General features: G+C 35.3%; 1 protein-coding gene across 1 annotated transcript in view; it reads right to left on the reverse strand.

Annotated features, from left to right (window-relative positions):
* The window catches only part of COL24A1 (collagen type XXIV alpha 1 chain), a 335909-nt gene that overhangs the window by 217868 nt on the left and 101737 nt on the right, over window positions 1-16304 (reverse strand). The window contains exons 15-19 of the mRNA XM_070403718.1: window positions 14076-14129; window positions 13954-13998; window positions 13654-13707; window positions 11866-11919; window positions 7337-7390 (exon numbers count right to left, since the gene is read on the reverse strand). Coding sequence (XP_070259819.1) covers window positions 7337-7390; window positions 11866-11919; window positions 13654-13707; window positions 13954-13998; window positions 14076-14129 — 261 coding nt within the window. The remainder of the gene's footprint in view (window positions 1-7336; window positions 7391-11865; window positions 11920-13653; window positions 13708-13953; window positions 13999-14075; window positions 14130-16304) is intronic.

Here is a 16304-nt window from a genome sequence, read left to right on the forward strand (position 1 = left end):
TGGCTCCATTTATGAAGAACATCATCTAAAACTCAACTATTTGATAATCTCTGTAGCAAAGGGAGGTTAACAGCTGAATCAACACACATTCTAAGTATCCTGCAACCACATTCAAAGGTGGTTTGCTGTTAGCATTGGGAGAAAGCATGGGGTTAGTGCTCAAAACTGATACTACTATGCTTAAAGGAATAGAAAAGATTCCTGTATGGCATTTTCCATATATTCTTACTAAGAAAGAACCAGTATGGAAAAATTCTAAAGCACTTGATGCTCTATCTTGATATTAAAATATTTCTAATATTTTAATTCTGTGAAGTGCTAAATGCATAGATATATTTACAGCAATTTCATAATTTGCCTACAATAAGTAAAATACTAAGAAGCAAGAAAAAAACAATTTGAAGTGGTTTGAAGTGACATTTGTTCAGACACTTTTTAATGATAACAGTTTTTTTCAATGCCAATGTCAGGTAATATAGGATTTACAACAAAAACTTGAGTGCTATACTTTCACCAACTTTTATGGAGACCTGAACTTTCGAACTAAAAGGCACTAGCAAGAAATATTATCCAGTATTGTCCTGTCTTGTTGGCAGTGTACATGGCCACTTATATGGTATGATTAATTTGAGGAGTATCATAGTTTCTAATCACCCACATTTTTCCCTGCTAACTAAATAACAGCCAAAATTCTACAAATTCAAGACTTATTGCATGAGTTCCAGGTTTTATGGTTAGTGTTGAAATGTAAATATCTCTGAAAGGGGATTATATTGCAATTAGCTGTTAACTATTTATTGCTTGGATTGAAATATATTTATCAGGTTTTCCTCTAAAACAAGCTTAGAAGGGTAAATTATGGAAAGAAAGATATGTATCATTTGAGGTAGACAAGAACTCATGCCTAAGAAGGAAAGAATATAGAATGGAGAGACCAAAAAAAATTCTTTTGGCTATTTTATAATTTTTTTTCTGAGCATTACACTGGTTTTAGACTTTTAAAAATGACTTGATATTTAATATTTTATTTTATGAAACTTAATTAATCTTGATATCTTTGAAAAAGACAGATAGTGAAGGCTTTGAGATAGTCTGAATTGAATACTGATTTTTAAAAAAATATAAGCTCCTTGAAGTCAGGACCTAATCTAATTCACCTTAGCGTTTTTAGTGATTAACGTATAATTGGTATCTCAAAAAACCTGTAACAAATAATTAGAATGAGATTATCAAATGGGGAGACTAAATGGCAGGAATACTCCTATAGTTAGGTTCCCAGGATCAGCCAATCATTCACATTTACATGGCTGCCAATCATATTATGTGTGGACAGAATGTCATTAAAGATCTAAACTATGTACAGGTGGTGGTCTCTGTAAGAGCATAGGTTTATTCACCAGCTGGATCCTGAAGAATGACTGTAGACTACCACAGCCCCCATTGTGTCAAGTGTAAGTATTATTACTAAAGCAGATTACTAAGGCCTCCCATACATACACCACTGATTTGGCAAATGTGCTCTTTTCCTTTATAATAAAAAAAAAAGAGAATATAAGACAGTTTGCATTCATGTTGGCCCCTTCCAATCTGGAAGTATCAGCAGTTCATCTTTACAAAGATAAATACATATTTTAGTTAAGAGTTTGTTTTCCCTTCCTTTAGAGCAGTGGTTCTCAACCTTCTGGCCCTTTAAATACAGTTCCTCATGTGGTGACCCAACCATAAAATTATTCTCGTTGCTACCTCATAACTGTAATGTTGCTACTGTTATGAATCGCAATGTAAATATCTGATATGCAGGATGGTCTTAGGTGACCCCTGTGAAAGGGTCGTTCGACCGTCAAAGGGGTCGCGACCCACAGGTTGAGAACCGCTGCTTTAGAGCTTGGGCTCTTTAGGGTTGGACATGCTGTTTCCCAAAAGTGCGCTCTCTTGACAGGAGACACAGCCAAACTCCCAGTAAAGTAAAACTGATGGCCATCAGCAGGGCATTTGGAAAGAGGAGCCACCAGACTGGCATGGTTCATGGACACTGAAGCAAAAGGAGGGCAAGACTGCTTTACACAAAAAGGGCACGAAGGGATACGTGCGGAACTCAGGTAATACATTGGACATTTGGTGGCGCTCCTATCAAAAGTTCATGTGTTTCAGTAACAAAGGTTTAGGTTAAACCATCTGATAAGCCACCAAGACCTACTGAGGTGAGAACTGAGAGTGAGGGGAATTTGAAATGGATAGTGAAGGAGGGAGAAATGAGTGCCAGTTGTGGACCCAACAGCAACTGGATCAACAGAAGCCAGAGTCCATCCCATTAACACAGACAGATCAATTAGACCCCTGCAAAAAGGTGAAGATATAGCTTCTATGACTAGAGAACATAGTCAACAAGGAAGAGAAAATCCACTATATATTAAATTTCATATCTGATTATGAAAATATACCTTCTGGTCAAGTACATATGGAACATTCACAAAAAGTGACCATACATTAAGTCACAAAGAAAAGATTGGTGCCCTAACCTGTTTGGCTCAATGGATAGAGCGTCAGCCTATGGACTGAGGGGTCCCAGGTTTGATTCCGGTCAAGGGCATGTACCTCAGTTGTGGGCACATCCCCAGTAGGAGGTGTGCAGGAGGCAGCTGATCAATGTTTCTCTCTCATTGATGTTTCTAACTCTCTATCCTTCTCCCTTCCTCTCTGTAAAAAATCAATAAAATATATTTTTTTAAAAAAAGAAAAGACTGGTAAGTTCCAAAATTAGAACAATAGTCTTGGATAGCAATGCAATATAATCAGGAATTATTAAAATAAAAACCAACAGGCTTTCCCACTTGGAAATTTTCAATTTTAAATAACTCTTGTATGAAAAGAAAAATACAAACCATCTTAAAAGGGAAATTACAAAATATCTTAAAAGTATGGCAATAAAAATACTCCATACCAGAATCTATGGGATGCATTTGTTTTTGTTTTTTTATTTTATGTATTTATTTTTTATTGAATTTATTGGGGTGACACTGGTTCACAAAACATATAGGTTTCAAGTGTACAACTCAATACAACATCATCTGCACACTGCATCGTGTGCCCACCACCCCAAGCAAGGTCTCTTTCTGTCTCCATTCTCCACCCTTTGCCCACCTCCACATATCCCCCACCCCTTTTCCTCTGGCTAACACCACACTGTTGTCTGTGTCTATGTGTTATATATATGATGTGTTTTTTTCTCATTCTCTTCACCTTCTTTCATCTAGCCCCCCAACCTCCCTCCCCTCAGATAGCTGTCAGTCTGTTTGTGGGATACATTTTTAAAGTGATCAGAGGGAAAGCCAAGCTCTTAATTTCAAGAATGAAAATAAATGAAATGGAATTCCAGCTCCAAATCAAAAGAACAACATAAACCAAAAGAAGCTCGAGGAAATAATAAAGATAAAAGAAGACGCTATGTAGATAAAATTTTTAGAATTCTTTTGAGAAAAACAGCAAAATTGACGAACTGAATCAAGCCCAATTAAGAAAAAGAGGAAAAGCACAAATATTAAAAAAAATAATTTTTGATTTTTAAATGATACATGGGAAATAACCATTAAATTTTTTTAAAAAAATCATAAGAGACTATTTTGTAGGTTTATCTGAAAGTAAATTTGACAGCCTAGATGAAACAGATCATTACCTAGGGAAATAACATTTAACCTTGTAGAAAGCTTAAATAGGCTAATTTCCACAGAAGCTCTGAAGAAATTTATCAGGGAACTACCCCATAAAAAGGCTTCAAAGCTTCAATTTGAGATGGTTTCCCAGGGGAATTCCACCAAAGCCGCACAGATAAGATAGTCCAAATGTGTCATAAGTTATGCTGGAGCATTAAAACTGAAGGCTTCTTAATTATTTTGTTGAAACAAATGCAACATTTATACCTAAACCTGATAATTAAGTACAAAAAAATAAAAGTATAGATCAATATCACTTATAAATATTGATGTAGAATAAAAATATTAGTAGAATTAGCATTAGATTAAGAAAATAATAGACCATGATAAAGTAAAATTTTTTAATGAAATAGAAAATAGTCATTATATAGAAATAATCAATATATAGAATTTATGAAGACATATTCATTATATAAAAATAATTAATAGAAAACTCTTTATTATAATATACTATATAAATAGATCTAAAAGAAAAAATATAATTACCTCCCTAGATGTTGAAAAAATAATAAATATTTGCCAAAATATATATATTTGACAAACTGTAACAATCATCCCTTATTAAAAACACTAAGAAATTGATGAATATTTTTAAAGTGATAAAATATATGCATATTTTAATTTTAATCCCAGCATTTACTTCATGATGAAACACAGTATTTCCATTAAGATCAGGAGCAAGGCAAGAATGCACACTACTTCCAATTCTTCTACACCGTACTAGAGGTACTACAATGCCATTTGACATGAGAATTAAATGAGAGGTGTGAGAACTGGGAAAGAAGAACTAAAATGATCTCTATTTGAAAAATACATGAGAGCATTTCTACAAAATTTTAGAAAATCAGTGGTAAAGCTGACTCAAAGATAAGAAACCATTAAGGTAGCAGGATGTAAAGGTAATGTTCAGAAATCAATAATCTTCATATACTATACAGAAACCTATTAGAGAATAGAATGATAGAGAAAATTCCATTTACAACAGCAACAACAAAGATAAAATAGGAACAAGTTTAATAAGGAATGTACAGAAACTTATATGAGGAAAACTTTAAAACATTCCTGAAAAACACAAAAAAATTGACTTAAATGAAAGGTATACATTGTTCTTGGAGAGGATGATTCAATATATCACTGCTCCCTAAATTAATTTATAAATGTAAGTCAAACCTAATAAATATAATAACAATATTTTTTAGTGAAGCTAGATAGACTTATGGTAAAGTTTATATTGAAAAACAAGTACGCAAGTTTAGCAAGTAAAAATTTAGTCTTGTGTCTTCTCCCTCTCTCCTCCTTTACCTTTGCTCCTGTTACACATAAGTCAAAAACACCAGTCTGATCACTTCCTTCCCTTTCTTAAAAATCTTTCATCATTGCCTATAAGAGAAAGTCTAAATTCAGCACAACATAGGAGACCTTTTATCTGAGAAAATTCATGTACTGTACAAGTAGAAACTTTCCCAGCTTGCTATAATATTAAACATATTAATTTTAAATTCTTGGACCTGCAATTCTCTTAAAAGTCTAATGGTGGATAAAAAGTATTGCCTAATATATGATTGCCGACATATTTTATTCTTATGATCAAGAAGAAGTTACAATCTTTCAACTAGGCCCCGTTTCCCAAAACAACCTTGCGTCAGTTCTTGGGAAAGCATAGGTTATGTCTTCAGCCCCATGAACAAATGCAATACAGGTGAGGAGGACAGATGGTCACAGACTTGCTGAGTCAGGGCTCAGGACCCTGCATGACAAGTGCAGAAGGCAAAGCCAATGCAACAGTGCTGTGAATGGTGACTGCAAATCATAGGCTCAAAGGCAACAGAGAAAAGGAAACATCCCAGGAAGACCGAGTATTAAGTAAAAACAGGGTCCATGTATCCTTTAACCTGACTTTATAAAAAAAAGAAAGTGATTCAAAACCACTCTAAGAGCAAGGAGGTGACACCGTCCTTCCTAGTGCGCATACCATCTATAACTGAAGTTACAACAGAACAACCCATGTTCATCATAACAGCCTTCAAAGGTAATAAAAGGTAAATTAGGTTCTGTATCCTCAGTACGACATAACGGGTAAATACGATTCATTCCAGGAAGATTTGCATAAGAGATGATTTTTAAAATGCAGGCTCATAAAAGATATGAACTTATATTAGTCTCTTAGTTACTGTTTTAATGACCCACTAGTAACTGTTTTAATTACTCATAACAACTTCCTTCTTCCCAGAATGATGACATTCATATAGTGCTGTGTTTTACCTCCCGGCATCTCCCTATTACTAAAAGTAGATACACAATGTAGTTTATTTTTAGATTTTTGAACTATCAATATACAACGTGTTTTAAATTTGACAATAAATAAGAAGAGACATTTGTTGAAGAAACCAGCCAACCCTGAAAGACAGCTGTGGAGTAGCTAGATCTTACAGTTTACAGAGAGAATGAGAAAGAATCCACACAGAGTTCCTAGAAGCAATGCCCATGGCTGCGACCCTGGGGGAACTTTATTGCTCTGAGTTATGTATTCTGAAGTCAAAAATTCATTTTCTCAGTTTCACTGCTGGGTCCATGATTCTGAGTTGGATGTATGTGTATGTGTGTGTTTCTACTAGCATTTGTATATCGGGTGTCCCCTAAAATGTATACACCCATTTTGAATAATTATACAGGCAGTGTTTATTAAAATACATTTCATTTTCAAAGTTGAGCTCTCAGCTATTGAAGTGTGTATACATTTTGGGGGACGCCTTGTATGAATATATATTTTAACATATTTCTGAACTAGAGTGAGCTTCAGCTCCCTGGGGTATGTATCTCTCTGACTCATTAAGTGAGTCAAAAACTCAAATATTTAAAAACTCAAATGTTTCGCCTCAGAAGCTTATGTTCTATGTTGTAGGCTTGCAGGGGGAAAAAAAGCCACTGTACATCAAGCATTAAGTCAAAGTCAAAATTTCAAAGAATACACAGCAAATTTGATGTATGTACCACAGACTTAATTGTACTTATTCTAAGGAATGGGATCCAAATTATATCTGCATATAGCAAAACTGGAAGCATTTTGCATTAAAAATTCAATGCAGTTTACTAGAATGTCCTGAAATTTGATTACAAGGCCCAAGTATGTGTAAATTTTTAAAAATATATTTCATTGATTTTTTTACAGAAGGAAGGGTGAGGGATAGAGAGTTAGAAACATCGATGAGAGAGAAACATCGATCAGCTGCCTCCTGCACACCTCCTACTGGGGATGTGCCCACAACCAAGGTACATACCCTTGACTGGAATCGAACCTGGGACCTTTCAGTCCGCAGGTTCTATCTACTGAGCCAAACCGGTTAGGGCAAATATGTGTTATTAATAGTTGTGCAGAACAAATAAACCAGCGGTGATAGAATCAGGACTATAATGTGGCTAATAATACCTTTTTATTTTTTATTTTTAGGGGGTAACTGTCACATATCTCCTGACACAAAAGAAAACATTTAATCCAGACTATTTACAAAGATGTAAACTTTAAAGAGAACCTTTTAAAAGCCTATTATGTACAAACATGTTTTATCAATCAAATTTAATTTCTACTATTTTTTCCCAAATTTATCATCTTCCCACCAACATTTTACCTCTGGTCCTGGAAGGCCAGATGGTCCTTGGGGTCCTGGGTCACCTGCTTTGCCCTAAAATGGGGTAGGGAGGAAATACAAGTATAGACATTAATTTAATGAATACAATTTAAAGGGAAAAAGACACATGGAAAGCAGACAGCACGCAATATATTATGCCACACAAAGTTGTAATGACATTTCAGCACACAACACTAATATACTGTTAAGCAAAGTTGTAACCACTATTAGAAAGACTTAATTTGTAACCATGACTGTAGGGAATGTATTTAAATAACATGTGTTTGGATGTGATATACATTTATTCTTTAGTGTTAGGCATACAAACAATATAATGATTTAAGGGCTCAAATAAAGAAAAAAAGTGTGTGTGTGTACATGTTACCCAGAGATAAGACAACACATTTGGACTCAACAGTGTAGGGAAATGAAGATGAAGAATTGCTTTCATAAATAAACACAGCCCCAGAACTGTCTCTGAAAACTTCTCTCTCCTTTGACACTGGAAGAGTCCTGGTTAAGTAATTCAGAATCACATGGATTTAAATGCTTGTTGCTTAATTTCTCCAAGTCTCTGTTTTCTCATCAATAAAACAGAATAATAATAATAACATTACTAACATTCTTACACAGTCACTGTGAGGTTTAAATGAGATAATAAAGTGCTAAGCACAGTGCCTGGCACATAGAAAGCACTCATTAAATGTGAACCAGTTTTATAACTATTAAGTGTTCCTGTCACATCCTCTCTCCTTTCCTGGATGAGGCACAGAATTTCTAGATTATTTTGATCCTTTAATTAAAAATTTGAGGATTTGGTTTCAATAGCTCTGAAGCCATTTCCCAGCATTCAGATATACAATGTGCAATCAGGGCTAGCGAGGAAGGTCAGAGGAAAGAGAAATGTGGATAAAGCCTGAAATCAGAGAGGGCTAGCAATGCTCTCAAGAGATAAAAGCATAGAACGGGAAAGGCCAGTAGACTGATACCCTTGTTTTCACAAGAAAAAAACTATAGAATTCATTATTTTTGTCATATTAAACTTCTACATGAGTTTAAATTGGACTTAAATAGGCCTCAGATTATGTACAATTTCAATATACAATATAGGTTCATCCACGTGCCCAGAAGTAAAGCACAGTGTTCCATCAGGACTAAATCCACTCATATAGTGCTGGTAATCTGAATATAAAACAGTACAAAATTGAATATAGATAAACATGATAAAATATTAGGCAAAAATTCAGTTAAGTCCTCCTAAATAAATGAAATCACAATCCATCATCATCAGTACCTAGGAGTCTTAAATTCTTGAAATGACAAGTACCTTTCTTAGAGATGGAGCTGAGTTCTCACTGGGGCCCTCTAGTGGCCACATCCAAACAAGAAGCTAAATATGTAAGTTTTGAGGAAAAAAATAGCATTCTACCCTAGGTTTTTGTTTTCAGAAAAGTTGACTGGCAACCAGATATTTAAAAAGTGAAATAATTTTATTTTTTATTCAAATACATTTTTCATTTTTAAAAAACCTTGAACTACAAGTTTCCTTGAATGTAAATTCTCATTTATAAAAACTGAATTTTCAAGTACCATTTAGAGAATTCAGTAATGATTAAGTAAACCTCTATAAATGACAACTTCTGGTTAAAAAATAGAAAGGATATAAGATATACTATAATATAATTGTTTTCTCTGTTTCAAGGAAAGAAAGTTTCTTAACACCCTCTGAGTGGTAGTTTTCTCTAGTTTTTAAGCATTTGCAGAGCAAAGGGGCTCCTATTCCAGGATGCATAAAACCTTCCAAAACAGGACTTTTTTTAAATCTTGAAAATATTCTTTCATGTTACAATTTAGATCCATTTGGAAACAATATCAGTAACAGCAAAATCTTAGATAATATAAAATAAAAAGCAAGAGATATAAAAGGCATTCTTTTTACAATAGTAAACACATGATTGAGTGTAGGCACTAACTTGTATAGTTTGTTACTAATATGATAGCTGATTCTGCGAAAGCAATTTTTCATTAAACAGGTGCCTTTCCTTCCATAACTAGTGAAAGTTTCCAGGTCAAACCCCTATAATTTTTTATATTAATAAGATACAAAAAAGTGCTAAAGTATGAGTCTAAAGACAAGGTCATTTTACAAATATTAATTCATAAATCTCTACCCTATCTTCAATCCGAAATAAATTTTTTTTAAAGATTTGATAAAACAAGAGATGGTCAATTATCACCTACCAAAGTAATCGCTGCTGACATTAAAATTTTTTTTCTTAGAATAGTATAGAAAGGTATAAAATGAGCAACTAAAGCCTTACCATTTCAGGCCCCCTGTTATCACTACCCTAAAAGAATCAGGTTAGAGTTTCTAGTGACTTATTCCAGGAAAAAAATTTAAGGGTTTTAAGACAATGTGTTAAAGGTGAAACAGGCTCTCTGCCTTTTCTTTAGCTAGGCCTAGAGAAATATTAATAAGCAATATTGCTAAGATGGGAAAATATCAAAGAGTCACAGAGTTGCAAGGAACCTTAACTATGAGATAGTCTGACTCTCATTTTAGATGAGAAACTGGATACCACAGTGATTAAATGCAAGGTCAGAAAGGTCAGTATCAGGTCCGGGACTAAAATCTAAGTCTGTTTCTCAGATCAGTAATTCTCCCATCCCCATTAACATGTTATCAATATAAACTGAATCAAAGAGTAAGAAAACATTGAAAAGGTTTTTAATATATGCAAGATACTTAACTCTCATTTTCCCAAGTACCTAATTGTAAAGCATAAGGGAACTTTATTGGTATCACTGCTTACTTCGGATTTGCCTTAGAAACTGTGCTGTACCACTTCCTTTTATTATGATCAAAAGTTAGAAAGCCCTCACGTTATGCAAAATAAAAAATTATTTTGCCAGATTACATGATTTAGAAGTACCCTTGAGAAATGGAAGCTTTTTTTTTTTTAGCTTCATGACCTGTTCTCATGCCTCTTATTTATGTACTTCGGAGTTTTGAGATTCAACTCTGGGGCACAAGCTGGGTACTTGGCTGACTGGGTTTATCCTGCGTGTTCAGGGTAATGAACTAGTAAAAGCAAAGCTCACCACTGACATTTCATTTGACAAATAGATAGCAAATATTGTTCTTTGGATTAAATAATACCTAAGAGGTGTATATGAAATGCTGCCACTGACATAAGTTATAAAGAATGTGGTATATAGCCCTGGCTGGTTTGGCTCAGTGGATAGAGCGTCGGCCTGCGGACTGAAGGGTCCCAGCTTCTATTCTGGTCAAGGGCATGTACCTTGGTTGCGGGCACATCCCCAGTAGTGGGTGTGCAGGAGGCAGCTGATCGATGTTTCTCTCTCATTGATGTTTCTAACTCTCTATCCCTCTCCCTTCCTCTCTGTAAAAAATCAATAAAATATATTTTTTAAAAAAAGAATGTGGTATATAAAGCTCTGTAACTTAATGCTGCTTCTTTTCTTGCAAAAAATAACACTGTGAGGGGAAGGTGGAGTTAGGGGGAACATGATGAATTACTCAGGAAAACAACACTCCTTTTTGAATGTATATTATAATGTTATATCAATAAATTATAATGTTATATTTATTTTTTCTATCTACAATCACCTTCACCTTCATAGAGTTGTAATCAATATTAAAATACTAAATTTCAAAATGTTTAATCCTAAAGCAGTATGACAGCAGCTAAGAGCATGGGCTCTGACTTAAGTGATTGACTAGGTTTCCCACCTAACTGTGGGACCTTGAGCAAGTGAGGTAACTCTCTGTGCCTCTGTTTACCGAATCTATAAAACAGAAATAATAATAGTACCAACTTCGCATAATTGTTGTAAGGATTAAATTAGAGGTACAGTTCTTAGAATAGTGCCTGGTACTTTGTAAACACCCAGTAAACGTTAGCTATGGTAATTTTGGGGATCTTAACCTGCAGGGATATACTTTTAACTCATGTTTTAATCATTTTATTTAAGTAATTGTAATTATTCAGTAATTTTAGTTTTATCATTTGTTGGGTTTCATGTTAACTACAATATAAGGTATCCTTTTTTCTCAACTAATTGATGCAGAAGGGTGTGGGGAAAAAGACAAGGAACTAGAATATTTGGACTCAAAAGAGAGTATGACATGTTATCTATTTTTCAGAATGTTTCTTAATGAAACAGATATTTGGAAAAATTAAAATATCATTTAAGGTACTTTATACTTTCTGGCTTAAAAGTCCATTGTTTAGTTTAATGATAAATCATTCGAAATCTTTAGGGCTCACAGAATTTTGTTTTTTTCCCTGAGATAAGAGGGCTGGAGAGGGTGAGATCCAAAAGTCTATACATATGAACAGAAAATTTGAGGGATTAGCTATATATGCTAAAACTGAAGAGAGAAAATTCCAGCCTGGTAGGCTTATATACACTTTTTATATTCTACTAACACCACCAAGTTTCACGACTCGTGCCATGGTTTGCATTCCCTTAATTAGAAAGAGTAAAGCAAAGGTCAAACCTACTGAAGGTCCCGGCTTCCCTCTCACGCCTGGTGGTCCTGGAAAGCCAGTGGTGCCCTGAAAGGAGAGAATAGTAGGGGGAAGAGAAAAGCTATTATACCCAAAAGGCATATTTTCTTCTCCTGTTGTTGCTGCAAAATGACGTTTCAGTCAACAACAGATCAGATATATTCACAGTGGTCCCATCTATACTAATAAAAGGGTAATATGCTAATTAGGGCAGACGTCTTCCGGACGTCCATCTGGACAAAGCTACAGCAGCTACAAGGCCCAGGGTTCAGACAGCCATGAGCCCCAGTGGCTGCAAGGCCCGGGTCTTAGGCCTTGCAGCCACTGTGGCCAGCAGTGGCAGTAGCAGCGGGGTCATCCCTTGATCAGCCCAGTTACCTCCTTTCGTAGGACATCCCCTGAGGGCTCCCAGACTGTGAGAGGGGCAGGCTGGGCTGAGAGACCCCCCAGTGCACAAATGTTTGTGCACTGGGCCTCTAGTCCTATATAATAAAAGGCTAATATGCAAATTGACCGAACGACAGAACGACCAGTCGCTATGACATGCACTGACCACCAGGGGGCATATGCTTCCTGGTGGTCAGTGCGCTCCCACAGGGGGAGCGCCACTCAGCCAGGAGCCAGGCTCACGGTTGGCAAGCACAGCAGCAGTGGTGGGAGTCTCTCCTGCCTCCACAGCAACGCTAAAGATGTCTGACTGCTGGCTTAGGCCTGTTCCCCTAAGCCAGCAGTCAGACATTCCCCAAGGGCTCCCGGACTACGAGAGGGCACAGGCCAGGCTGAGGGACCCCCTCTCCCCTGAGTGCATGAAATTCATGTACCAGGCCTCTAGTAAGATTATAATGAAGCTGAAAAATTCTTATCTCCTAATGATGTCATAGCCATCATATCATTATAGCACAATGTATTACTCATACTTGTGGTGATGCAGGTTCAAACACACCTACTGTGCACCAGTCATATAAAAGTATAACACATACAATTATGTACAATACATTATACTTGATAATGATAACAGATGACTATGTTAACTGGTTTATGTATTTACTATACTAAAATTTTATCATTATTTTAGAGTAAACTCTTTCTACTCATAAAAAATAGGTTTGCTGTAAAACAGTATACATGCTACACCAGCAGCTGCATATATCTTGTTTACTGAATCTCTTGATTGCATTATTTCCTCTTCTGCTTGATTTAATCTCATGTTGTTTAATAAATTTAGTGTAGTCCAAGTGCACAGTGTTTATAAAGTGCCCAGTAGTTTACAGTAATGTCTTAAACTTTCACAGTCACTCAGCACTCACTCACTGCCTCACCAGAGCAACTTCCAGTCCTGCAAGCTCCATCCATGGTAAGTGCCCTACACAGGTGTGCTCCATTTTATATACTATATTTTTAGTGTACCTTTTCTATGTTAGGTATGTTTGCATACACAAATTCTGATCACTGTGTTACACTGGCCTAGAGTTTTCAGAGAGTAACATGCTGTACAGGTTTGGAGCCTAGGAGCGCTAGGCTATCCTACCTGGGTTTGAAATCACCTAACGGGCATTTCTCAGGATGTATCCCTGTCGTTAAGCAGCACATGACTGTATTTATAAACTACTAAAAAGAATTCATGCAAATATCCTAAAAATGAGCAAACTGCTGCAAACAAGACATGTGAAAACAGATTGATACCATGTCCTAACAAAAAATACGTGGTTCAAATAATGAACACTCTTTTCAAAGAGCTTGTACTTTTTCACGGGCTTAAAACTAATGGCAAAAACCAGTTACCTTGTCTCCAGGGTACCCTGGCTCTCCGGGCTCCCCTGCCACGCCTTGTTCCCCCTGGAAAGCACATTTCAGAGAAGCAATTAAGCTTTGCAAACGTGGCCATATTATAAGGAAGCAAATATTAATTACAAAAAAATAATTTCTCAATTTTCCTACTTCTGAGAAAAATTATATAATTGATAGTACAGATTAGAGCCCATATATTAAAATAAAATATTTTATAAGTTATGTTGGCTCAAAAGAAAAAAAAAGATATGTGATAAGAAATTATCTCTATGATAATGTAAATATTTAAGTCACCTTATCACCTTTGATTCCAGGAACGCCCTTATTTCCTGAGAGACCCTAGAAAATGAAAGTGACATTTTGTGACATCATAGAGACATTAAAGGTAAATATCCATTAGGCAAATAGAACCATACCTTTGGGCCAGGAATTCCAGAAGGTCCAATTGGCCCCACTAGGCCAACACTGCCCTGAAAAGCAATAACAAAGAAAGATATCATTAAATATCCACTAAGATTAGAAAGAGAATATGGTAAAATCAATTGATTAACCGAGAACAGTTTATCTCACTAAGCACATGTGCACTCTTCTTCAACAACCTCTTGCTCTCTTCATATTTAAAAATTATATCAATCTTCCAAACTTTAGTAAAGTCCATCCTATTTCCTGAAGCATTCTCAGAGTGGTCTAACTCACAAGGATCCATCTCTTCCTTGAGTTCCTATAATACTTAATGTCCATGACATTCATCTTGAAATATTTTTTCCAACTAGATAATAACTTTATTCTTCTGGGCTTAGCTCATTCATTTATCATTTAACATTTGTGAGCATAATATGAATAAGATATAGTCATCAGTGTCAAGGTTCTTAATGTTCCAATGCAAGATTCCTTAAAAACATAACTACCACTATCATCTCTTGCAAGCAAGAGAGTTAGAAATACTTCTTCAACATGGTATCTTAGAAGACAAAGGACAATAGCAACAATAAGGGTATGTGAAAACAAGAGTTGAAAAAATGGTGGACATCTGTTGACGGTTTGGGGATCAGATATAATTTTTGTGTTACTGCACCTTCACTTTTGCCACCACTCTGTGCCTGCTACCATATCATCACCCATCCTGAAAGACGAAGTTGGTTTAACGTCTCTTTTATGATTTCAAAATGTTAACAAACTTTTAAAGGCGTATTTGTGACAATCCTGAAAATGTTGCCCCTTTAATTTATAATCCAAATATCTTAGGATAGCATCCTGGACCCTTACTACTCTTTCTCACTGTCTCCCTTTCCACTCCCCCATCCCGGCCTCTCATTTGTCCCTGTTGGGTTTCCTCCTGTTCTTTTCTCTCTGCCTTTTTCTATCTTTTATATTTTTTCCCCTGACTCCTTTTGCTTATTGCTCCATTGTATTTGCTTTTTCTTCATTCTTTCTGTTTGCCTCTCATGGTGTTTTTCTCTTTTTGTTTCTTATTATGGTTCTTAGCTCTGCTTCTCCCATGAGTGCCTGTGGCCATGGCCTGTGAACCTCCGTTTCATGAGGCTCCTACCAACCCTTTCGGTGTCATCTCCTTCCATTTGTCCCTGCTTCCCCTTCACTTCTCTCTCCTCCAAATCCCACATTCTAGCCACAATGGACTCTTTCCCATTCTCTGAAATGCTCTCCCTTATCACATGTTCCAAGCCTTTGAAGATATGGCTACTTCTACTGGAAAGCCCTTTTTCTACACTACTGAGTATATATACTGCACTGCACTTTTTTTCTTTTTTTTTGTCTTCCTAATCTGTGCACTCTGGGAGAGCAGAAGTGTGTTTTACTCACTTTTTTTTTTTTTTCAATCTCCAAGATCCAACATAATAGTTTTGAAATAAAGCATAGACTGAAAACTGGAGGAAGTAATCAACTTTAAAAATAAAATTAAAACAGTGATTTCTAGAACTCTATCTCCCAGCATAATAGAGCATTTCTAATAGTCTACATTTACGTAATACAAATTTCAGAATGAAAAATATGACATCTTTTCTTTTGGGTAAGTCCTAAAATCTATAAAATATAATTAAGATAAATTATTTCCAACATGCTTAATCCTGAAATGTATGGAAATGTGAGAGGTAAAGAGTAATACTTTCCAATTTAATAAACAGATATGCAATATTAATACACCATTGACAAATTCTGTCAATAGGAAAAAATTATTCTTTTAACTACAGAGGCTAGTTTATTCAAAGTTCACAGATTTAATACTTATGATAGTATTAAAAATTCAATAAACATCTCTGTTTAGACTTGTGTAAGTATGGAAAGAAATATCTTATAAAAAATAATTCTCTGTCATCCTATTGTTTTTTCTATGGACAATATAATATTCTTAACTTTTATTTCAGTAAATTTATTCCTTTGCATAGTCTGGCATCTTCAGATAAATGTAACGTTATATGCATAACATCCTATTTAACTTTTTAATGACCCTAAAAAATCACAAAATAATAGTTAAGTTTTGGAAGATATCAAAAACATAAACATTATAATGGACTTAGTAAAATAGAAAATTAAAAATTAAAATGGTATGGGTAAAGAAATTTCTAAGAAACATCAAATATTCTGTAGCATATCACAAGTTCTGTGGAAAATCCTACTCCTAAAAA

This window comes from Myotis yumanensis, unplaced genomic scaffold, assembly GCF_028538775.1.
Source record: "Myotis yumanensis isolate MYYU_CA2020_CCGP unplaced genomic scaffold, mMyoYum1.0.hap1 SCAF_2, whole genome shotgun sequence".
Lineage (NCBI taxonomy): Eukaryota > Metazoa > Chordata > Mammalia > Chiroptera > Vespertilionidae > Myotis > Myotis yumanensis.